The following is a 24142-nucleotide window of genomic DNA, read 5'->3' as shown; positions in this document are numbered from 1 at the left end:
ACATCTGGTCAAACTTCGGCATTCTCTTTGGGTACTCATATGAGAATGGCAGCTACTATAGTATCAATACATCAATGTATAGTAGTATCAAGTATCCACAATGTAGACATCTAACTGAAGATGGACTAGGGTTATCCTTCAATTTGATATTAATAACAGTCTTAATTCCGCCCTGTATAGCTCTTTTCTCCCTGAGGTTGTTTACTATTGCTGTTGCTTGGAAGTTTGTTTCGTGGCGCACCCGATTCTATGCTGTCAAATCTTGTGGTTCTTGTTAACCTCACCCGTGGACCAATTTAACCCTAGAAACTTACGTTCAACTACATCTACAACACCTCTCAACTCACCTTTACAACCTTAACTAGCTTTGTGCTCTAACTTTAATTCATTATCATCTGAAGCAATTGATCCATTCGGCCCTATAATATGATCTAGAATAAGAATTGAGCATCTGCATGCTGTACATTGCACGTATCAATTTGGAAATCATGAACTTTTTGATTGAAAACCCAGAAACACAAACGCCAACCGGTGCCATGATCATCAATGATAACATTCAGACTCTGACTGACTTCTCCTAATTGTCCTCCATGTTCAATTCATCAAAGTCATCAAGCAGCTCATCCATGTTGATTTTCGGCACGGCGTGTCCCTCCTCGTCGCTCATGTCATCATCGCCATCCTCATCCATCTGGTCGGCCCTGACCTGATACTGACGATTCTTGTACAGATCAAGAGTTTGACGCAGCTCCTGATCCTCTTCAACGTCACGCAAGAACAGTTCGTAATCTTGTTCCATCCTAGCCTGCTCCTGCTCTTGGCGCTTGGTTGTGGGGACATTGACTACAGCAGCAGTCGCCTCCTCTTCGTGCTCGCGGGCCATACGCTTCAAACGCCAGCTGCGGGCCTTAGACTTCTTGCTGCGGACGTAGTGCTTCTTGATAAGGACCACATCTGGAATCGTTGAGCTGTACTGGTGGCTATTCTCAATTGCCTCGAGTTGATCATTGTTGAACTGGGTTCCAGACAAGTGGTATCCGAGAACAGAGTCACCCACGTGGAGAACACCACCGAGGTGAGTCCGTGTGAAGTAGGTGGTATCGTTAGATCCTAGATCCGAAGCACGAGCAACTGTAGCCTCGGATAGGAGGTACCGTCCATTAGAGTGGCCAGTAGATTCAATGTCCAAGACAATGAATTCCCTAAGCTCGGTGGTGTCCGCAAGATTCGGGAATGGCTGGCGCCAGTAAGTGGTAGTAGGAAGATCGGTTGTCCGGAGGGTGCAAGGGTCCATAAGATTGATAGACGTGCCTACCCGGTTACAAATGGCGAGCGGGCTTATGTCAGACAATGAGCGGGCCAGCTTAATCGGCAGAGCAACCAAATCATCCTTGCAGATAGGGATGATCTCGACACTAGTAGTAATGTTAGCAACCATTTTCTGCCCAAAAGTGGTTAAATTACCTGAAGTTAAATTTGTAATTTGCCGACGACGTGTGTATGTCCATGGAGATGAGTTCGTGCGATTTTTTAGTTCTAATCGGTATCACTGAGATTCTGTCAGTGGACTTGCACGTATTAGCAAAGGGGAGAGAGAACACTACCTTTTTCTAAGAATGAAAGCATCCGTTCGGCTTCATTCCTCTTTGCGAAGAAGAAATCAAGGCCCTCGTGCACTTCCTTGATATTGACGGTATCCTTATGGGCGTTGTGCTTGAGGATAAGCTGTTCCAGGTACAAAAATGTCCGCTTGTGAGGCACCTTCTGTCGGACCTGCACTGATGCTTCCCAGCTGTGATGCGTATAAGATTTGGCGCAGCTAGCGTAGAGTTAGTTTTTTTTTTTTTTTTTTGGGTATGGGGGGGGGGGGTATGAGCATACCCAGAACACTGCTGATTGGCAACCACATATTCAACCTCAAATTGCTGTTGCACGATAGTACCTTGGAAAGCCTCCGCTTGTGGGGTGTTAGCTTTGATCCCAGGGCTAGATGTGCTAAAGCGGAATTCTTGCGGTGACCTTCGTCAGGTGGGAATGACTAACTTTGTATGGTGATCTTCACCCTCAATCTCTTCGAATGGGGTTCCGTCCAAATGAAGCTGGCGTCGATGATTCGGACTTTGTTCAGACCACGGAGCTTGCGTAGGCAAATGGCGAGTAGTTCCTTCGACTCGAGAGCTGCGACAACCCAGCTGTTGGGAGGTTGTAGCCACCGTTCGCAATCCCTACAGCAGTGAATCACCGCTTCTCGTTGCACCTATAAACAAACAGAGTTCATGTCAGCGGGGACAAATCATAGACATGTAGGAAGGCTTCTTCTAAGCCCAAAAGCCCAAAAATGGAGTTACACATACACCTCCGGCAACATCGACAGTAAGACGGATACAATCCGAACAGAGAGCTCCAGCTGAGAGTGTTCCATCGATAGCAGCGCCACAGTTGCAGCAGAGAATTCTGATAAAGCAAAGTAGTTAGTACCGAGAGTTGAAGTATAAAGAGTTTGAAAGATTGGCCCAGCGGGGTTGGAATATGTAGGGAAAAAAGTTGCGATAAGAACTCACGTGGCTGCGACTTTCTCCTGCTGCGTGAAATAGACGGGGGAATCCAGATCCATCGACATTTTGATGAGTAGAATCGGGAATAAGAACCCAAGAATGAAAAAATCACCAGGGTATCGAAGACTCAAAGAGTTTACAGCGCCGTGGATTTGTGATATTTGCCCCCCACCTGGATGGATCTTTTTCTGATGACTCAGCTGTTTGTAGTGTTTGCACCCGTTATCTTGATATCACCGGCAAATCAACCTTGGGACTCGAACTGCTGGAAGAACTCAAGATCCTCATTTCTTTTTCCAGTATAACCATCACTATGAGCAGGGCTCTTTTGCGAGGGGCTGCGTGCCAGACCTGTCGGCATGAGGTGCTACGGTCCTTTGTTTCTGTCTCCGGCATTCCAATGCCACGATCCTCGCCTCTTTCCTCCCGTTCGATCTCCAACGCTAGAGCTTTCTCCGCTGCAACTTGGCTGCGGTCTGATCGCCCTCCAACTTCGAACCAGCTTGACATTCGTCTGTCGGAATCAGAAGAGTCATCGGCACCCTCGGAAGCCAATACACCAGCCTCATCACAGCATGTCCCTTGGTATCTGCAGGAAGAGGCGCCAATCATTAAGGAGCGCCCATTGACCGAAGCCCATCTTCCCCAGATCCCAGACGATTCCCCAGAGATGCTCTCGACTCTACTGGAGTACACGTATAAGGACTTGGGCTTGGATGGTCTCAAGCTTTTTGACCTACGCGGCCTCGAAATCCCTGCAGCTCTCGGTGCTAATGTCATCATGATTATTGGAACTGCTCGCAGTGTGAAGCATTTGAACGTGTCTGCAGATCGTCTCTGTCGCTGGCTGAGAAGTCAATACAAGTTGTCCCCCTATGCCGACGGCTTACTTGGACGCAACGAGTTGAAGATCAAACTCCGTCGCAAGGCCAAGCGAGCGCGCGCCGCCAGTGCAGCAGGCGCAATGGTCGACGAAAAGGATGATGGTATCACCACAGGATGGATTTGTGTAAATGCGGGTATGGTGGATAAAGGCGCTACTACAACCCAATTGAGCGATGTTGGAATTGAGGGATTTGGTAGTCTTGACCTTGGGACTAGTGTGGTTGTCCAGATCTTCACCGAGGAGAAGCGGGCTGATGTTGACCTTGATGGCCTCTGGGAAGCTACTTTGGCCCGTGAAGGGCGCAAGAACATCCGGGAGAGCACAGGGGATATATCTAAAACTGGTGCAGCGCCCCCCCAGGTCTATGTCCGATGGATTTGGTTCAATTCCTGGCCAAAGGAGAGGCTTTCATACCGTGCGCAGACTCGCACTATCTGCCATGAACTCCACTGAGTCTGGTTTGGAAGCTGGTTTCCCTGGCATGGGAACTTCGTCTTCCACACTTCCAGGCGGCGCGGCAGCAATTGCGTCCCAATTGACACCGACATCTTTACTTCAGATTCTCGCTGAACTTCCAGCTGATAATGCACGAAATGAGCTTGGAAGCGGCCCAAATGACCGCAAGTCCACTCTTTTTCTACGGCTCTTCCATACGAACCACGCCGCGCGGTTTTCTGCACAGGAAAAAGCCACCTTTCGATTGAAATTGTTTTCTATTGCTGTGTCTCGGCAACACCCAGCTTACACCAAGGATGCCCTTTTTAGCACCTTCTCTGATTTTCTACGCGACGGGTATGACCTTCCGGATGACCTTGGATTCGATGTTGTTTCTGCGCTTCTAACGCCGAGAACAGCGGGTGTTATCACCGAACAGTCTGAGACTCATTCAGAAGACACTGGCATGGAGCTTGCTTTGTTAGTGCTGGATCGCTTGAGCCTCCGTGGTGTGCCGATTTTGAACATGAAGGTTTTCAATATACTCTACCAAGCGGTCTGTTCACCAAATCCAGCACCTTCGAGCCCGAATGAATTGCACCCCGAAGAGAGTTCCTCAAGTTCGACTGTGGTTCAACAGACGGAGTCTCAGAAACAAATCTTGTCTCGGTTGTCGAAGATACTCGCGGCTGCCAACGTTCCATTCGACGCAGTAGAAGCGCGTCAGCTTATGGTGACACTATTTCAATGTGGGGACCACGACGGTTTCTGGCGCTTGTGGCGCCAGTTTCCCTTGAAAGGTGCCAACCGTACACAAGAGGATTACGTGCAGCTATTCAAATTGCATGCCGAGTTGGGCGACGAAGTGCGAGCGCGCGAGTGTCTGTCGATGGGAGTAGCATTGATGAATCGAGAGTCCCCTGCCATTGTGCTACAGGGTCCGATCGTGACAGCCATCATGCATTGTATTTTGGTGGCAGACCCGACACTCCAGAACCGAGATGAAGGAGCGTCTCCGAGCTTCTTCATGCCACTCTGGACTGAGTGCCAGGAAGCACTTGCTCGGGAAAATTGAATGACGAGGGATCAATTTGTAAAATAATCTAGCATATATTATCCAGTGTACAATATTACATCCGTATCTAATGTGAAATATTGAAGTTGTAATTAAATATCCGCCGAATGTAGGCCATGGATGGATCTCCTGCCCGGAGCGACGTAATCAGCTCGGATAAGTTGAGCCTCGGCATATGATCACTGGTTCCCGCGACTCTTCCTCTCCATCTCTCTTCAAACACCTTAAAGCACCACCCTGATAAGGATGACCGGCACTCCTGACGATGGAGTACCTTCCTAGTCTTCAACAGGAGTTCGATGAGCACAAGCCATCGCTCTTCGGTAAGTCCATTGATGCTTCCCCGCGTAGATGGAGACCCCAGACATGGGGAACCCACCATCCGTAACTGGAATCGCTAACGCGAAGATCGTGCTCGACAACAGAACTCCTCGCTGAGCAACAGCTCTCGGATCTTCTTCCCCCATCTTTGCGTTATCTTCTCGCAGTCGCAACACACCGCCACCCGCGCTACCTCCTCCGGATCCTCAACTCATACGACGAAGTCTACGCCCTCCTTTCATTAATAGTCGAACGTTACTACCTGCGAACATTCGGCGGCTCCTTCACAGAAAACTTCTATTCCCTGAAACGTGAGCGTGTTCTCCGCACTAAGAATGGCGAGATCCCGCGCGCCCAGGTCGGCGCCGCAGGCCCCGTGCGCGACGCCCTAAAGCTACACTCGACGGACATCTGGAAGAATTTGTTTGTCATGGTTGGCATCCCTTACCTAAAACGCAAGTTAGACGAAGGGTATGACATCCATGCTGCGCCGCATGCATCCCTGGTCACCAGCGGCGGCCCCCGATATAACCCCAGCGACGACCTGCCGGCCAACCCGTCGCTGCGCCAGCGCATCTTCTTCTACTACAAGTGGTTCTTGCGCAATGTCTACCCATCCGTGAATGCAGCATACTATTTCTCCGTTCTGGCATTTAACCTCGCCTACCTCTTCGACAACACAAAGTACTCCTCCCCGTTCCTATGGCTTATCGGCACGCGCATCCGCCGCCTGGGCAGCGCAGACCACCGCGCTATCGCCGCAGTGCTAGATCCCAAGCCCGGCCCCAGCACCGGGCGATCTCAGCGACCCGGCGGAGGTCTGCTGGGTCTCCTTAGTCCACAGAACCTTCATACTCAGCTCTTGACATCGCTGCGTTACTTCCTTCCCGCGTCGATCTTCGCCCTCAAGTTCCTAGAATGGTGGCATGCGAGTGATTTCTCTCGCCAGCTCGCCCGTAAGGCAACTGAGGTCCTGGATCTGCCCGCCCCTGTTGTGGCAGGCTTGACTTCTCCGGCGGAACGACGGAAATCGTCAATCCAAGACGAGAAAGAAAAGGCCAAGAAGCAGGCTGAGCAGGAGAAAAAGAGCGCTGCCGGTGATCTTAAACCCGCACTTAAGCCTCCTCGTCGCCATCAACCTCCCATCTCTGCGACTTCTTACCTCCCCATCTATACTGTGTCTTTGCCTCCGGCTGATACCTCGAGCGCCAACACTTGCCCTGTCTGCATGGGTGCGCTCGTTAACCCGACTGCCTGCCAAACGGGGTACGTGTTCTGTTATGTGTGCATCTTCCACTGGCTGAACGGTGAGCACCAACGCCAACTGGATTTCATGACTGGCGAGGGCGCTGGCGCACCGTGGGAAGAGGAGATCACAGGTGATGACGAAGAGACGAAGAAAAGTCCTAGTGGGGATGAAGCTGAATCAGGACCCCGCAAACGATCTGGTAAGTGGGAGAGTGGCAAAGGGAGATGTCCTGTCACAGGAAGGAGAGTGCTTGGAGGCACTGAGGGGTTGAGAAGGGTATTGGTTTGATCTGGGGTTGTGTAGTCCCAATGTTCGATATATTAATCGTTAAGCGCACATTGTATAGCAGATTGCTTTGGATTTGAGCCTGGGGGTACATTATTGCTCGAACTGTATATAAAATATCCTATCCCACGCCGTCTTACTCTACGTAGTCTATTTCTGCTAGGTGCCTTATTCGACCGTCTTTCTCATCACCAAGGTCTCATATCTGATTTTTAATGGATACAGTATTCTTCTTGGAATTAAACGATACCTTTCATAGTCCTAGCCTCCATATCATATAGCCACCAGTCGCTGTATGGTTGTATTCTGATTTTCACAGCTCGATGAGCCCAAGATTTCATACATTTCCGGGATACCGTCTTTACCAAACCAAGAATCCCCATCTTCGCAGCCCTAGGGAGTGCCATTAGTCGAAATACACCCTGGGAGACTCGCTCTCTTGATTTTAGGAGCGTGTCCAGCCTTTACTCCGCGACCTCGTGGAAATAACTTCCAGGTGCTATCGAAATGTAGATGAAGTGCGCCCACAGAAATACCAGCCTTAGTTAAAAGAGTCACTGATATAACCTCTTGCATATCGTCCTTATCCGTCGAGGACAGATGGGCTTTGGCACCCCTATACGAGAATATTAGAATGGAAGCATTAAGGTTAGATATTTCAAGTCCCAACATACACGATGTTTGCAAAGACAATCTTTCGACCCTGAAAGGGTTAATATAAAAAGATGCATATTTCTCAAAGATTGATAGGCCACTCACAGCTTTCTTTATTGAATTGCAGACTCCTTCTATCGTGTCTCGCCATTGCTGGCCGTTGGCGCTGTTCTTGGTGACAACATCCTCGAGGGGAGAGCCAATGAATTCATGAGTCGCTTCTTGGTAAGCTGGTAGTTTCTCATGGATTTGCGATTCATGTTGGGAATTAGGGATGTTCAAGGAGTATGTGGTTGAAGCATTCAAATGAGGGTATTGGTTTAGTGCAGCAGCAGGAGGAAGGTCATTATCTGCATGTTCGAATCTTATAATCAGAAGACAACCACAGGTGTCCCTCGCAGTTTCCATTTTAGAAGCCAAGGCTAGAATATATGCCTCGAGTTAATACTAACTTCCTAGGTAGTGATATGTATGAGATTTGGTATGAAATTAGGTTTATAGTCCGATACTATTCCTGATGATGTTGCGGCTCTTGATACTACCCAGATATTGTTGCCCAGGTGCTTCTTGTTGGAATAGATCACTGCGTTTGAGGGCTATCTTAATTTACCTACTTGGCGTATCCACAGGCATGTAGCATCACGTCCATGAGTATAATGTCAAAAGTTCCACGTAGAAAAGTCCTTTTCACAAACTAAACCTTTTTCCACTTTTTTTCTGTCATCTACTTCTAAAACTGAGAAGGGAGAAAACCAAGAAGAGACATTTGAGAAGATGCCGAGAAAGACATTTTAAAGGACGTCTAAAAACACTACCGTGTGGGCCTAACTGGATTATGTTGTTCTCAAGGACAGAGGCGGCAGACGTCAACTATTCTCCTTTGGTATGTACGTAGACCCCGGCCTCAGTTGATGTACAAAGGTCAAACCAAAAACTGCATGCTGTTTAGTTCACGGATGTATCCATGGACGAAGAAGGTGCTTAGTGACATAGATAGGTCTCGCTGGAGGCCGATTGTTCACCCAATGCCTTGACCATGGAAGGTTCCTTGGAAGGTCAGAAGATTGGAACATGCGAGATACTTCCAGCCCAATGACAGAGTCCAGATAGTAGAGCTGGTTGTCTTTCTAGGTCCCCCGCCACCCAATTTCGGAGAACAGAGACACCCCCGCACAACCTTTCTGGGATGAGTCAGAGCAATTGAGAGAACCTCGGGAAGTAGCCAGTTTCCAGATATCTCCTTCAAGATCCTGACTGAGAGGAAGATCGCTTATAGCCGTGATCCATATCACATGGGATTCTCATCAATCGATACAAGTGAGCCTTGGCTGGTTCTCCATGGAAGCCTGCAACATCGGTGTGCTCCTTGAGGAAACTCATATTCTCTCAAGGCTAACAGCTTGCCGCGATTTGCCGTTTGAGTCCGTTCGGTACTGGAGGAACACCTTTGTAGTTCAGCTAGTCTACATTCCAGCGGAGAATCCCTTCAACCGTGAAATTTGGAAACACCACTCGGTAGGCAGTCAACCCTCTAGGGTGACTTTGTCCGGGAAGTTTATCGGATCTTTAAGGCCCACCCCTACTGGAGTTCCCAAGCGTGTATTTCCTGGCCCGGCTTTACCATCATCAAACAATCTTCCTGGGAGATCAAAGTAGGACATGTGAAATGAGGTCAAGTAACCCATAGGGCGTTCGAGGTTTGGCTGAGAAGAGGGCTTGCGATGACTTTGGATAGCCTTATAGTAAAGCCCCGGGGACCGGCTGAGGGCCTTGTAACTGTTCTATGATTAACAGCCGAGGAAAGCTCTAGGGGAATGGGTGAGCGGATAGTCTGGTCAAACAGAAGAATCCTAGATAGTCAAACATTGTCAAACACGGAGGGAACTCGGACCGGCAAAGGGTTGTCTCCTATTCTTCCTCCTCGTTCTCCCTGGTCTCCTCCTCCTCACCCTCCTCCTCCTCACCCTCCTCCTCCTCACCCTCCTCGTCTACATCTTCCTCGTCTACATCTTCCTCGTCCTCTTCCTCGTCCTCTTCCTCGCTCTCATCTCCAGCCCCCTCGCATGGTTCATCGTCCACGTCACACATCTCCTCGTAAAACAATTGTTCCCACCTTTCCTCCTCGTCAAACTCATCATCATCATCATCATCAGACTCGTGGATGGCAAGTTGCTGGAGGTTAGACTCCAAACTCTCTGGCAAGATTGTTCTGAAATGACAATCTATCTTGCCAGGAATTGGCTAGCCTAGGGCTAGAAGGAAGCATGTCTTGACAATCCTTATTAGCGTCCTGGTATCCACATCTGAGCTATGCCAACCATTGGCAAGCTCGGTGTTCTCTGGGAAAATAGCCCGGTACAGGTGACCTAATGCTAGCGGAGCGTCCGCAGCGTTGTACCCAAGGGCTTTTCTCACTGCTAAGAACCAAGCTAATGGACGCTCAGGCCATTTGGGCCGAGGTGGAAGGAGGTAACTCTTTCCAACAGAATCTAGGCCATCGCTAAGACATTTGTAGTCCCCATTCGTCATGCCCCATTCTAGGAAGACACTCAGTCTTCCGTTTTTCTGTAATCGGTCAGATATCTTATACAGAATCTTTGATTAATGTGTATTGGTAGTACTTGAACATATGTTTCGATCAATTGGGCGATTTTTGCCCAAGTGAGGGCCGGAGTCTGGAGCCCCCAATCCCCTGCACCGTATGCCTTTCGCAAAACTGCCATGGTCAATCCGAAACCTAGCCATCGCTGCACTTTTGAACTCGATGGCTGGTGTGATAAGTCAACGGAGCAAAGCATAGAGGCATATTCTCCTATCGTCATGCCATGGTTGATGGACGCCTTTGGCACAATCCACTCCCCGTTGGCATTTGCCAGCGAAAATTCCACGATGCACTTATGCTTGAGAGTGTTTTGATACATCGGTATAGGTTGGACATCAGTCTAGCTCTGAAAATGTGGTGGAAGTAAGAGATACTAGAGCGAGGTAGGATATCGGGATAGTAGAAGCAACTGAAAAGTGAGAGAAAAGTGAGATACATTGCTACTTAAGTATGTACCATGAACAAAAGGAACAAGCGGCTACAAACGAACTGAATCTATTAGTGGTACACAAAAGATCTAGTTGGGAACATCGACCTTTTGCCTGGTGGAATATCTCATATATGAAGGCAAACAGTGTATTCACATTTGTCAGAATAGCCTGCTGGCTTTGCAGGGCGTGCGTGACATTTCGTGAGAACGCAGGCTGTCGGGTGCAATAATCATTAATATATATACATTCTTAGCACGACATATTCACCCTTAACATTTGTTAAGGAGAACTCTATAATTAAGTAATGCTTAAAATACCCTAGTGTATGCTCTTCGTCTATAAAAATTCCGGAAGGAACACTATTAACGGTGATGTTCACGGTAGGTTGCAGGTGCATTTGTAAAGGTATCTTTACGATCTGACTGCCAAGGGAGCAAAGAGAGGAGAGAAGAAGGGTTGATTCTCTACAGACAAACAGAAGTCAGCTGAATAGCTAGGTACATCTTGACCAACAAGGAGCCAAGGCAGGTGACTGTTCTCCCAAAAAAATATAGATAGTCCCGACCATAGCCAGCCCTAACATGTGTATATACTCATCACAGAATCAGGACTCCAATTCTACCCTGTTACTTCAACATTCTCTTAGTGGTGACCGTGGTGGTGGTTTTGAATGTGAAGGCCTACTCCACATTTCGTACGGGGCTAAATAAAAAGAAAGAACCTCATTGTTAGCGGCAGCTCTGGACGGAGTTAAATGGAAGAGAGGGAAACGAACCAAATCACTTGGACTCGTTGCTACACGAGAGCTGTTGTAAGCAGCACTAGGTGATATGGTAGGGGTATCAACGACCAGCTGAGTCCTGTTGATGGTGGTTGGATCACAACCCCCAAAGGTGAAGCCGGCGTTTTAGTCAATGGCCAGTGCCGCCTTGGGGCGAAGATCACACTGTTCTGAATGCTCGACAAAGACCCAAGCTTCTGACACTTCTCCACTTTACCACACCAGTTCAGACAATCGGTGGCTGTGTTCAGAGTATAGCTGAAGGTGGTTGGAGCGCCATGAAACAGAGGTATTGTCTCATTGTGGACGGATGTCCAACATTCAGACGAAGCTTGAACTCCTGTTATGGCCAAAGCAGTGGCTAAGAATATTGATAAGTGGATAAAAGTCATTGTATAATTGTCGGGGATGGAATATGTGACCAGGTTATCTAGGGATGGTCTGAAGTACATATGAAATGGAAAAAAAAAAGACTTTAATTCTTTCAATCCTCCTCACAACTACACTTGACCGTTTTGACTTCTGGCCAGCCTGCTAATTTCTGCGTATCTCCAAACGTAACCTCATCGGGTACAGCAGTAAGGACTGAGGGAAGCCTCGCAAGGCGCCAGCGACCTAGCGACAAAAGGATGTAGGGTGGATATACATTTCGAAGAACGTTGCCAATCCTAGCCCTAGAGATGATGAAGTGGACCAGAGGATCGCCCAACGCAAGAAGTACATACAGCGTAGTGGGTACAACAGAGGGAGTATAAAATAAAAGCGTAAAGACACTAGCAGCCGTTGAGACGGCGTATACGGAGTACTCTGCACCGTATTCCTTTCTCGCTAATTCGGAACGGGCATGTAATTAGCGAGATTGCCTTTTTACAAACTCTCCAATTTGGATTGCATGGACACTTCAAGTGGGCCCAATGCTAGCGGTTGTAATTTCACATCCAACCCAAGTTATCACTAAGCCCTGTATACTCCGAATTAACAGTAGTTAATATATAGTATAGAGTACTTATTACGGAGTACAAAAAATACATGTAGTTTGTCTTTAGGGGAGTTTCTGGTAACTGACAATATACTAGTTACTTAGGTATATTACAAAATATGGAATATTGAGGGAACTATGACAAGGAAGATAAAGTTTCGATGTAATCATACCCTGTAACAAGCTAGACCAGTTGTATCGAGGCCGTAAGAGACTCAATAGGGAAGCAACTCCGCTAGGATAGTTGGAAGTAGTATCACTCAGGACGCCGTCGACTGTCCATTTTGAATATCTCTAGAGCATTTAAATTCGCTATCATTTGTTTCCTCCGTTCTGCGGGATTGAGCGGAACGTGTGGCTGGTGCTTTGACTGCTGCATCCATTTCACAATCTCTTCCTGCCCGCGGTCGATGGCTAGCCACAGCGGTGTATTGCCGATGTCGCAGGTGAGATGAGGATTGCACCCTTTGTCCAAGAGCAGCTTGACAATATTTAAGTGACCGTGCAAAACCGCAAACCAAAGAGCTGTAGATCCGTAGCTCCATTTAATATCGTCTTTGACAGATTCCTGTTCGATGAGAATCCTGGTCACAGCCTCGTGACCATTCATCACAGCTAGCATCAATGGTGTCTCATCCCATTGTGCTCTAGATCCGAACCGGATCGCTCGCACCTTGATTAAAACTTTCATCACTTTAGCCTGTCCATGCGCTGCCGCGTATGCCAGCGGCGTCCAGCCACGCACATCCTTCGACTCGACATTTACCCGGTTTGTGGCAAGAAGAAGCCTCAAGATGTCAACATGACCATTTATCGCAGCATATAATAATGGAGTTTGTCGCCAGAGCCTTGGGGGGCGAATTCGGGAACGGCCCAACACATCAGGGTCGATCCCTAGTTGATCAAGAAGTAGTTTTACCAGCTCTTCGTTGCCATCTCTGGCCGGTGCACTGAGCGGGGTTTCCAAATATTTGTTCTGCTGATTGACATCCACTCCGGCATTTAGTAGAATCGAGCCATGCTTAGATTTCCTGCGTTTGTGGCTAGGTGGAGAGAAGTGTCGCCCTTGCGGTTCGTTGCTGAGGGCTTGGCTCCATTGGCGAGGGCTTGTCGGGCGGTTGACTCATAGCCTTTGCCTGCTGCCCATAACAAGGCTGACCCATTGGATTTCTTTGCATTGCGAGCGTAAAGGTAGTCAATTAAGATATCGAAAAATTGGCGATTCAGCTGAGCGAACACCAAAACATCTTTTTTGCTCAAAAGCTCCGCAATGGCTTGTACTAATTCTGTCGGAAGATTCGATAAGCCCATCGGATTGAAATGATTTCACGCCTGATCATGAGAGTCGTGAGAGGAAAGGGTTGTCTCAAGAGTAGGGCTTTGCCTTTATGTACGACTAGGAAGGGTCCCGCAGTGGACTAACTGTCCCTAGGGCCCTTGGGATTTTTGTTTTTATTTTCTATTTTTTTTACCAAAATTACAGACCCTCACAAGACGAGGGTCCCAGGCTAGTGAGGAGTCGCGGGATCACTCCATTGGTTCTCCCCTTTCGGGAAAAGGGGGAAGAATTGGGGAAGATTGAAAGATTTGCCAGAATGTTCCGAAGGTTAGATTTCCTGACTCTCTGACTTTGACGAATCGCTTGCGTGGCGGAACTTAACAGCTAATGTGTACAGAAATGGTGAGGCACGTCCAGTATGACAGACGATGATAACTAACTAGTTATGGATTCACACTGTGCTTAGTAAGAGGTTAGTTACCTAGGTACCTCCTAGGTTAAGTAGTTACTACATATGTACATAGCAGAAGTCGAAAAAAACATCGTCTTATAGTATAGACCGGTACTAGGGCACATACGAGGGTCGCCCAAATAGATTAAATGTCCAAGATGAAAAGGGATCACCTAGTTACTTATACAAGGCCGTGATGACCGATTGGCCGCTATTTACTGCGACGTCATGTGTGGGGACCTCCCTCTTTGAACTCCAAAACATCGCCTTTGACCTGAAATCATCTGAATATGCTGCCTTTCCAGCTGCATCTTGAGTCGATTTGAACCTCTTCAGATATGGAGAGCTTTGATGATGTTTCTCTTATCGGACTAGTGTCCCAGGATACACCTTTCCACGATGAGCATCTCCCGATTCCGTGCTCTTCAGACCCGAATTTGGCGAAAGAAACCACAGGGGGACCAACTTCGACCCAAACGACAAGCATCAGATCGTCGTCGCAGATAGAGCGCACAGATGATGCTGGAATAGTCGATGACGCCTCCGTCGTGTCGGATTTCCCGTTGCCGTACAACCCGCCGCCTGGAGCTCGGATTGAGGAGGAAGTGGAAGGGGACGGGGAAGACGAGGAGCCGCAGGTGGCAACTTCCTTTGAGCGAGAGGCTTCGCCGACTTTTGCGCAGAAGCACCGATCAGCATCAGACTCGGAGGACGAAGGGATCAACCGTATGCACAAATTTACGCTATACGAAACCGCAACCCGATTCTATATGGTCGGAATCAATTTGGCGGAGACTCGTTTTCGGATTCTGAAAATTGATCGGACCTCGGATTCCGGTGAGTTGAGTATTACCGAGGATGACATGGTATACAACAAAAGAGAGATGGTTCAGTTGCTGGATGCAATCGATGACGGCAACAAGAGTTCTGGCGGGTTGAACCAGAAGTGCAGTGCATGGGCATTGCTTGGATTCATCCGATTCACGGGCGCATACTATATGCTACTCGTTACCAAGAGGAGCCAGGTTGCTGTTCTGGGTGGTCACAATGTCTATCAGATCGATGAAACTGAACTGATCCCGTTAACCACGTCTGAACCTTCACATCCCAAGGCCGAGAAGCAGTCGGAGGAGGCACGCTATATTGCGATCTTGAATAATCTGGACTTGTCCCGCTCTTTCTATTTCAGCTATTCCTACGACATCACTCGCACACTCCAGCATAATATCTGCCGGGATCGCGAGGCCCACCGGGATGGCCATCCACAACCGTCTTCACATGACTACCATCCCATGTTTATTTGGAACCATCATCTCCTGTCCCCAGCTGCTGAGGCTCTTAAGAATCCCTATGAGTGGTGTCTACCTATCATTCATGGATATGTGGATCAGTCAAAGATGAGTGTCTATGGACGAGTGGTCTACATCACGATCATCGCGCGTCGATCCCGATTCTTTGCTGGAGCCCGCTTTCTGAAACGAGGCGCAAATGACCTGGGATACGTGGCCAACGATGTGGAGACTGAGCAGATTGTATGTGAGCAGACAACAACATCATTCCATTCTGCTGGCCCGAGACTTCATGCAAACCCTCACTACACTTCATATGTTCAACATCGTGGGAGCATTCCTCTTCATTGGACTCAAGAAAACACGGGAGTGTCACCGAAACCGGATATTGAGCTTAATCTCGTGGATCCATTTTACTCGGCTGCGGCTTTGCATTTCGATGATCTATTTCGAAGATATGGCGCTCCGGTCTATGTCCTGAACCTGGTAAAATCTCGCGAACGAACTCCGAGAGAGTCAATACTTCTCAAGGAGTTCACAAACGCTGTGACTTATTTGAACCAGTTTCTTCCTGAGGACAAAAAGCTCATTTATGAGGCATGGGATATGAGTCGTGCTGCAAAAAGCCGGGATCAAGATGTCATTGAGACATTAGAAGATATTGCAGGCGATATCATTCCCAAAATTGGCTTTTTCAAGAATGGGGATGACGCAGAATCCGGCTTGCAGCTTCAGAACGGTGTCGCAAGGACCAACTGCATCGATTGCCTTGACCGAACAAATGCTGCACAGTTTGTCATTGGCAAGAGGGCACTTGGATATCAGCTCCATGCTCTTGGCGTCATAGATGATACAACTGTACAGTATGATACGGACGCTGTCAATCTCTTCACGAACATGTGGCATGACCATGGAGACACGATCGCTATTCAGTACGGTGGATCGCATTTGGTGAATACCATGGCTACCTACCGCAAGATCAATCAATGGAGTAGCCACTCTCGTGACATGGTGGAAAGTTTCAAGCGGTATTACAACAACTCTTTCCTTGATGCTCAGCGCCAAGAGGCATATAATCTCTTTCTTGGAAACTATACCTTCGCGCAGGGCATTCCGATGCTTTGGGATCTTCCTAACGATTATTATCTACACCACACCGATCCCAAATTCTACCTTGATAGAAAGAAACCCAGCTACATCTCCTGGTACACACCAGAATACCTAAAGCCCAGGGAGTTCCCACCCCTCCCATTCCATCCCAAAGAACCCCTCTCGCATTTTGACGACTACTGGCTGGAATACTACCGACCACTTGCTCTGTCTTCCCTCTCTAAAGTTTTCTCCTTGAAAATGAACTCCACATCCCGCTATCTACCCCCTGTCCGCCCAGGACACCCCGTCCCAGACCTCAGTCCTTTCGTGCCCCGCATCCCCCCAGAGCAAATCCAACGCGAGCGTCTACCACAGCGCAGCGTCAAGATCCAAGAACCATCCGCCAGCCGCAGTCGCGCCTCATCAAGCACGATCCCGATACCCGAATCTGCACAAATATGGGCCCACCAACCACCGTCATCCGAGAAACAACCCCCTCTTACGGGCATCATCAAAGAGCCCGTTTTCAAAATCCCCGATGTATCCCGCATTCCACCCATCAACCCCCTGACCCTTCCGTCCCCAGCAAAGCGGAAATTGCCCAGTGGACCCTGGGCCAGCTAGTCAGCGACTCGCTGAGCCCCTCTGTCACCGGTGCTGAGGCAGAAGAATACGAGCGGTACATCAATCACCCCCTCAAGGTCCCGCTTGTCGTCACATCCGAAGATGAAATGACAGCTTCGTCACTGCAAGACCACGGCTACAATCTCGATCTCCTGGAGTACGCGAATAAGTGCAATGTCGAGGAGTCTGCGCTGGAGGCGAGGGCTGGGATAAACATGCTTGCTTATGCCGAGTTTCTGGATGTCTCCGAGGATGGTCTTACTGTCGTGGGTGAGGACTATGAGAAGAAGAGATATAAACGGTACCGCCAATGGTTGCGCGGGAAGAGTCTTTTCAAGCAGCGGGTTGATCCATGATGCTACGAACTTGAGTATCTTTTTTTTTTTTCCTGTTTTGGCGCTCAGTACAGCAAATTGATACCCTCATTGCATGTTATATTACTTTATCGAAGGTCCTATAGATCGTGTCTATTTACTACCAATCAGATATCTTCCTTGAATTGAGATTGCCACAATTGTTGTTATAATCCTTTTCCTAAGTAACCTCCCAGGCATACATTGCCAGTAATGCTCAAACAAACAGACCCTTCAGCTCTGCATCAGCCTCAACAAGCTCCTGGAACTCCTTCTCCACATTTTCCTTCACCTGCACCTGTTCAGGCTCTGGTCCATCAGACGCAATAGCAACAGGATTCAACAAAACAAGCTTCAAAACCTGAAGCGTCTGCTGCAATTCGCGCTTCAGCTTAGCCAGATCAGCCACGGAGCCTCCGCTATCCTCGGAAATATGAAGCCAGCACGAACTCAGTCCACTCAGGATCTCCCCGCGCCAGCGCCAGACACGCGGGTGTGCGTTCTTGATCACCGCCTGCGTAGCTGAAGCTGCAGCTAGCAGTAGTGGAGGGTGTGCTGTTCCAAATGGGTTTGATAGTGTTGTGTAGAGAACTGGGATGAGTTCTTGGAGATACTTTGTAGTATGAATTCCCAGCTCGTTGGTGATGATTGTTATCTTTTCTAAGAGGAATGTTGAGAGATTGGGGTGAGGGAACGATGCGGTTGAGCCCGAGGCTGGAGTGCTGGAGCTGACGTGGTGGAATGAGGAGATGAGGTTTGATCGGAGGATTTTGGCGAGGCTGGTAGTGTATGCTTCTTTATCCTTTTCAGATTGGGTGGGGCCTTTGTAGGCGGTTTTCAGGGTAGAGAGGATGGCTGGGTATGCTGCTCCTAGGAGGTCTAAGGATCTATCCTCGGGTGTGATGGATGGTAGGGATAGAAGACACGGCGTGACGGCGTCTTCGAAGACGGAGGTGAGGTTTGTCCGTCGGAGGATGTCCGAGCCGCTTTCTTGGATCGGTTGCAGTAGCTGAGTGAGTAGAGCACAACCTTTTGTTTTGAATGGGAGGTTGTTGTCGTCGACCATTGCTAGGATAGTAGGCACGAAAAGCTGGAAGTGCGTTTCGAATTGCGTCTTGTCTTCGGGTTGGTATTGTGAGAGGATCCATGACAGCACAGCTCCGACGTAGACGTCTGTTGTCTTCCATGGCTTGGCCGATGCGTCTACATCGCTTACACCGAAGCGAGGGAGAGTCTGAGGATGGAAGTTCTTACGGCCGGCACTGGTAATGGCGGGATTCTTTGTCTTTGCAAAAAGAGGTCTAATTCTCTCCTTGAGGATGAAGTCGATAGCGGGCCAGAATTTATTACCGCGACGAGTGTCTTGAACCCACAAGTTCATGAGCATCGACGCCGCATTGTAGCTGTCTGATGTGGCCCATGGGTTTTGCTTATTGACAAAACATGCCCCCGCGAGAAGAATATCCGCTGCATTTTCTGGTTTGCCATTTGGCAGTCCCGCCAAGGGCTTGTTTAAAACTAGAATCAGCTCCAGAGCGAGCTCGGACCTAAACCGACTCTCGTTCTGGGCTTTGATGATATCTGTGCGGCATAATTAGTAAAAGCTTCATATGTTGATAAAAACACTTACCGTCTGAAACCTCGGCAGTCTCATCAAAATCAACTGCAAAGTCCGATGAAGGCAAAGCAGCAGCACTGGCCCAGTCGAATAAGTTGTTTACTGCTTTCGCTTCGGCTGGTTTCAAGGGTCGCGGGCCTTGGTCATTTGGCAGCATCCCATCCCAGTAATCGATATAACTGGTCGCTGTAACCAGGCTCTCGCAGATCTGGATGATTAGTTCATTTGCCTTAATTCAAATTGATAGAAACATACATTCAAATGCGTCGAGTGATCGTAAGCAGCAATGTCCTGCCATAATTGATGCAAATCACTTTTGGACGCAGCCGCAACGGCGGGGAAGAAACCGATGGGCATTTTGCCAGGACTCTGCACGAGTGCCTCACGGGCTTCTTTGCGCAATTTATCCATTGCTGAAAATATTTACAATTAAAATGGAAGAGAAAAAGTTGTAAACATTCGGAGTTCAAGTAGTTTAAGTTGTCCGGGTGTTTTCATTTGTCATCGGGATCTTCATCTGGACGTCACTTCAATTCTGCTCGTCGACCCGCGATCTCCTCCAGCGCCTTTTCCTTGTCGGTGCTATCAGGATGAAGAAGTTGCCATTCCATGGCCATGTTAACTGCTTTGGACATCCAGGGTCCCTTTTTAGCACCCAAACTTTTCATAATTTCGTCGCCGTTTACAATGGGTTTGAGCTCACAAACGCCCTCCAAATCTTTTTCTACAATGTACGCAAGGAACTGATCGTATTCACGGGCCACTACACATAGTGAGTATTGTGAGGTTATCGTTAGGGGGTGGTGGATCTTACCTTCTGCAAAGTCACGAAGCGCCATGTTTTCTTGCAGGATAGCCAGGAGAACGCAAAGCTTCCAGTCCTTATTCCACGACCGCATTTGCAACCCAATATGCTGCCGGATTTCTGCCGGTGTTCCACTAATCTCGTTCGCGAGAAGAGCAGTTTTAGTCGCAATTGTTTCCTTGTAATGCAGAGCAGCAGCGCGGAGCGCATTGAGCGTCTTGTTATCACTGCGAAGGCTGTCCCTGCCAACCTCAACCGCTCGCGGGGGCAAGGGCTTGGACCCTTTCCCGGTACGGCCGGGGATCGAAGTCCAGGGAGCAAAGGTTGCAATGATCCAGGCATAGTATATGGTACTTTCATCGCGGAACAGGATCTCACAAATGCGCTTAGTAACTGCCTTAAGTTCCTCGCTATCACCGGCCTCTGGGTGCAGCAATCGTGCCAGAGTATTGTAGGCAAGGGGCCATGTTGATGTATCAGCCTTCACTTCGTCCTGATGATTGGCGAAGATAGTGGAAAATAGTTGGAGTCGATCGATGAACTGCAATGCACCGCGAGGGTCGGGGCCTAGGATATAAGATACGACTGGTTAGAAATGTAAGGTACCGGGCAAGAGCAAGCGCAATCACTCACCACGCAACATCTTTTCCAACTCTGCTCCCACTCGCTCTTTACTGATTTTGAGCTTCAATGCTTCGCGGATATCTTCAATCTGCATAGCAGCTTCGGTTTCGGGCTCGATTTGGTACCCCAGTCTGCTCGCAAAGCGGATCAATCGAAGCACACGCAGTGGGTCGTCTTTGAAGGTTTGGTATGGTTCCATTGGGCATCGAATAATATTTTTCTTCATGTCGTCCAGTCCTCTCTCAGTGAAATCCTCCAGCCGTGACTCGTTAAGGTTGTAGAAAAGCGCATTGATAGTTGCATCGCGCCGCAGAGCGTCTTCGACAGCGGTGCCGAACTCCATTTGCGGATTTCGACTGTCATCCGTGTATGTTTCCTTGCGCAGATTGACCAAATCAATATCCAGGCCGAAGATCCTGGTTGTAACGGTCTCGAGGTGCTTTGATTTTTCCGGGTTGGCCTCGATTTTGTGAAGGCTCACAATGGCATCGTGCATTTCCCCATTTGGGCCTGTCTTGTACTTTTCAAGGTTCTCTGGGATATCCAGGTAGTCTTTTAGGGCCATACCAAACTGGTATCCCGTCATGTTGCTGATGCCCACGTCGATATCATGGCTCTCAACTCCGAGCAGCTTGTCCCTGACCCACCCGCCTGTGAAGCGCAAGACAGTCTCGGTGTGCTCCTTCGCTGCGCTGCCTCCCTCCGCCATTTTCTGCTCGGTGATGTATTGTGCGACATCGAGGAGTAGGGTTCGCAGGGTGCTCTCAAGCGGAGTGAGCTCGATGGTAGGCATGGCGGGGCTCATGGTTGCATACGAGGCTTCCCGCGTCGGGGAAGAAATTCGTCGCCTCTTTCTGACTTGTTCTGGGAAGTCCGGGTCCGATTCGGGGTTGCGCATGGAAGTGCGACAAGGTACAGATGCAGAGTAAGTTCGGAGGGGTACTTGTTGTTGAAACGGGCGTATTTGACCAGCTCTTCTCGCTAGAGTGCGGGCAAGTGGAGCTTTAACTGAAGGGAGACCAGAAGCCTTAAATAGACACACGAAAGGGCGTGACAGCATTGAACATAGCCTGATCAGATGCTCTGAGAAAGTGAGTCAGTTTGATTGTCGATAAGCATGGCCCTCACGTGGTTTGCATCACCACTTGGAGATCGACAATCAGCTTCTACCTAAGTACACTCCGTGTTGCATTTACAATTGACAAGACGATCCTCAACTTCCTTCAAAGTTTTTAGTACCCAGTGGCCCAACCTGCCCACGAGTTCTGTCACTCTATTTTGTTGTTGCCCGTGTCAGTGCTTATCGGCCCGAATCCGTCGACTTGGCTTTCTCCCCAACAACACCTCCGTGAAGCCGCATCCCACTCGCTCTATTACACCTTGTACGACCTCATCTACCAGTCGATGGGTCCTATCGATCAACTAAACTCGCTTTAAATCTGCACAAAGCAGCAGGTGTCCGCCCATGACATCGCCCGGAGATGCTGCTCCGGTCAAACCTCCGCCGTCCTTCTCCCCCGGCGTTGCGCGAGTCGCATCCACATCACCATCACGATACCCCGGGGAGCATGAAACTACGCAATCTCTAGATGCAGAATTGGCAGAATCCCGGTCAGTCTCCTCGCCGACGCCTCTTTCAGGCACGATCGCCGATCTACCAATACGAACTGGCTCGTCGCACTCGCGCTCTGGGAGGTCTTCCACTCCACAGTTAGCAAGGTCATCAATCGGTTCGCCTTTTGATGGAAGGTCCGATGGCTCGGAAGATATAAGATCATCAATTATCCGGTCGTTCTCACCTACGATTGCAGTTCATGCCTCCGAGGATACCGACGATTTGGTGAGGAACAAGGGGGTTCAAGGGGGGATTCTGGGAGTTGATCCGGCCCTTTGGAGAAACAGTTTCCGGAAAGGTGGTGATTCGGGACAGTATAGGCTCGAGTCGTGCCTGGGAGGACTATGGAGTACGCCTTGCCGATTTCAAAGGGATCGGTAGGGCTCCGGCTAGTCGAGACTCTGGGCCCCTGGCGCAGATGGAAGAAGTATTGGCCAAGCAATTGGACGGTTTAAATGGCATGCTTGGTGCATCGGTACGCACAAAGGATGTTTTGGGACTCCCTGCAACAACACCATTATCCAAGTCATTCTTGCAACAACTGCTGTGTTCGGCACCTACAGCGCCCCACGAGACATTTGGCCACCCGGTAGCCAATGTCATAGCCATCAGTTCACGCAACGCAGCCCCGTTGGAGACACTCAGGCAGCTATATGCTGATGGTACCACTGGGGACAAACAACTACCCGACTGGGTCAACCAGGAGTATCTTCGGTATTATGTTCTAGTTCATGACGAGGAACGAGACGATATCACGGAATCTATTAAGCTTTATGATCAGATGAAGCGGCACTTTGGGCTGCACTGTCATCTTTTAAGACTTCGGAGCAGCCAGTGTGTGGTGACAGACGATGATAGCATGCAAGTTCCCCAGTGCGAATGGCTCTCACCATCAGAGCATCTGTCGGGAGCAGGTGAAGCAGGCAAGTTTTTGCCGTTACATACTCAGACATAAGCTAACCTTTTGCTAGAAGCCTTGGTTGACCTCGGTACTGATGGTACACCATATCTCTTTGGGTCCGATGCTACTGCGATTAGGGCGTTCATTCGAGAACTCGTGGTGCAATCCGTCATCCCATTCATGGAAAATAAAGTAGCTGTCTGGAACGACCAGGTTGCATCTCGGAGGCGTGGTATAAGTGGCAGATTTATGTCGATGTCTCGGCGGTGGGCTGGCTTCGGTTCAAGTTCGCGTTCAAGTATTGGAGGATCGTCGGGTGGCAACAGCGGGAACTACGATCCAACACAACATTCTTATAGTCCAGACTCCCCGGAGGCTGTCTTGCGGAAGATGGCGGACTATGCGTTCATGCTCCGCGATTGGAAGCTAGCTGCGTCCACATATGACATGATTCGATCAGATTATGGCAATGACAAAGCCTGGAAATACCATGCTGGTGCACATGAAATGTGCGCTGTCAGCATGCTTCTAAATCCATTGGCCACATCAGCCAAAATCAAGCTTGAGAGCGTGGACCAAATGTTCGAGACTGCTTGCTACTCCTATCTTACACGTTGTTCAGATGCGACACATGCACTGCGCTCTTTATCGCTAGCTGTTGAACTTCTGAAGTCTCGTGGCGGGTCAGCCACCGAGAGTGCAGCCAAATGGGCCATGCGGGTCATGGACTTTGGTCTTGTAGGCCCCTTGGGTCAGATCTTATACACCGAAAGGGTAGCAGCTTGCTATGCTTCAAAGACACCAGTTGGAGCGGCGAAATGGGGTGGTCGTCGCCGAAAAGCCGGCATGTGGAGCACCCTTGCTGCTGATCAATGGCTCAAAGCTGGCCAACCAACCCTAGCTTCAGCCTGTCTGGAAGAAGCAGAGCGTCTCTATGCTGACGTGCTGCAGGCTGACGGGGTGTTCCCCATGCCTGAGATGCAGAGCTTCGTTGAGAATCTGCGTCATGCTGTCAAGGTTGAATATCTTGAAGCGAGGGGATTCGATGCCCGAGATGAACCTACTAGCGAAGATCCCTCGGGCACTGAAGAAACCAGTGAGAAGCTCGACATGCGTCATCATCGCCGGTCTTTGGTTGGGCCTCCTGTGCAGCTGGATGCCGGAGGTCTCAACACAACGCAGGGGCCTCTGGACCCTGAGAGTCCACCCAATGATGACTTTGAACAAGCTTGAACTCA

General features: G+C 49.1%; 10 protein-coding genes across 10 annotated transcripts; 5 read left to right on the top strand and 5 right to left on the bottom strand.

Annotated features, from left to right (window-relative positions):
* Positions 1-577: 577 nt before the first annotated feature.
* Positions 578-2667, bottom strand: N7487_001771 (ribosome-binding protein NMD3; the record flags this gene model as incomplete). The annotated part of the gene is made up of 7 exons (XM_056869519.1): positions 2562-2667; positions 2355-2454; positions 2044-2257; positions 1882-1957; positions 1605-1819; positions 1465-1549; positions 578-1415 (listed from the first exon to the last, which is right to left on the bottom strand). Exons 1-7 carry the CDS (start codon positions 2618-2620, stop codon positions 578-580), a joined length of 1587 nt encoding a protein of 528 aa, XP_056734303.1. The 5' UTR covers positions 2621-2667.
* Positions 2668-2868: 201 nt separating this feature from the next.
* N7487_001770 (RsfS/YbeB/iojap family protein) lies at positions 2869-4951 on the top strand (the record flags this gene model as incomplete). The annotated part of the gene is made up of 2 exons (XM_056869518.1): positions 2869-3856; positions 3909-4951. 2 exons carry the CDS (start codon positions 2869-2871, stop codon positions 4949-4951), a joined length of 2031 nt encoding a protein of 676 aa, XP_056734302.1.
* A 222-nt stretch (positions 4952-5173) lies between these two features.
* pex12 (ubiquitin-protein ligase peroxin 12) lies at positions 5174-6809 on the top strand (the record flags this gene model as incomplete). Its single annotated transcript, XM_056869517.1, has 2 exons — positions 5174-5274; positions 5377-6809. The coding sequence occupies exons 1-2, from the start codon at positions 5217-5219 to the stop codon at positions 6807-6809; spliced, it is 1491 nt and encodes a 496-aa protein (XP_056734301.1). The 5' UTR covers positions 5174-5216.
* Positions 6810-7199: 390 nt separating this feature from the next.
* Positions 7200-7868, bottom strand: N7487_001768 (uncharacterized protein; the record flags this gene model as incomplete). Its single annotated transcript, XM_056869516.1, has 3 exons — positions 7200-7422; positions 7481-7509; positions 7566-7868. 3 exons carry the CDS (start codon positions 7866-7868, stop codon positions 7200-7202), a joined length of 555 nt encoding a protein of 184 aa, XP_056734300.1.
* A 930-nt stretch (positions 7869-8798) lies between these two features.
* On the top strand, positions 8799-10001 carry N7487_001767 (uncharacterized protein; the record flags this gene model as incomplete). The annotated part of the gene is made up of 5 exons (XM_056869515.1): positions 8799-8975; positions 9255-9278; positions 9360-9638; positions 9905-9929; positions 9976-10001. 5 exons carry the CDS (start codon positions 8799-8801, stop codon positions 9999-10001), a joined length of 531 nt encoding a protein of 176 aa, XP_056734299.1.
* A 2508-nt stretch (positions 10002-12509) lies between these two features.
* On the bottom strand, positions 12510-13564 carry N7487_001766 (ankyrin repeat domain-containing protein; the record flags this gene model as incomplete). Its single annotated transcript, XM_056869514.1, has 2 exons — positions 12510-13359; positions 13413-13564. 2 exons carry the CDS (start codon positions 13562-13564, stop codon positions 12510-12512), a joined length of 1002 nt encoding a protein of 333 aa, XP_056734298.1.
* A 757-nt stretch (positions 13565-14321) lies between these two features.
* On the top strand, positions 14322-17344 carry N7487_001765 (phosphatidylinositol-3,5-bisphosphate 5-phosphatase; the record flags this gene model as incomplete). The annotated part of the gene is made up of 2 exons (XM_056869513.1): positions 14322-16904; positions 16970-17344. The coding sequence occupies 2 exons, from the start codon at positions 14322-14324 to the stop codon at positions 17342-17344; spliced, it is 2958 nt and encodes a 985-aa protein (XP_056734297.1).
* A 214-nt stretch (positions 17345-17558) lies between these two features.
* N7487_001764 (Tti2 family protein) lies at positions 17559-19370 on the bottom strand (the record flags this gene model as incomplete). Its single annotated transcript, XM_056869512.1, has 3 exons — positions 17559-18922; positions 18972-19158; positions 19215-19370. 3 exons carry the CDS (start codon positions 19368-19370, stop codon positions 17559-17561), a joined length of 1707 nt encoding a protein of 568 aa, XP_056734296.1.
* Positions 19371-19483: 113 nt separating this feature from the next.
* N7487_001763 (tRNA adenylyltransferase) lies at positions 19484-21286 on the bottom strand (the record flags this gene model as incomplete). The annotated part of the gene is made up of 3 exons (XM_056869511.1): positions 19484-19722; positions 19774-20331; positions 20398-21286. The coding sequence occupies 3 exons, from the start codon at positions 21284-21286 to the stop codon at positions 19484-19486; spliced, it is 1686 nt and encodes a 561-aa protein (XP_056734295.1).
* Positions 21287-21853: 567 nt separating this feature from the next.
* N7487_001762 (TRAPP III-specific subunit 85 family protein) lies at positions 21854-24137 on the top strand (the record flags this gene model as incomplete). The annotated part of the gene is made up of 3 exons (XM_056869510.1): positions 21854-22228; positions 22251-22917; positions 22975-24137. 3 exons carry the CDS (start codon positions 21854-21856, stop codon positions 24135-24137), a joined length of 2205 nt encoding a protein of 734 aa, XP_056734294.1.
* Between the last annotated feature and the right edge of the window lie 5 nt (positions 24138-24142).

This window comes from Penicillium crustosum (genome assembly GCF_028827405.1).
Source record: "Penicillium crustosum strain IBT 35664 chromosome Unknown utg000001l_segment0_segment0, whole genome shotgun sequence".
Classification (NCBI taxonomy): Eukaryota; Fungi; Ascomycota; class Eurotiomycetes; order Eurotiales; family Aspergillaceae; genus Penicillium; species Penicillium crustosum.
This window is presented reverse-complemented; position numbering and strand designations above follow the sequence as displayed.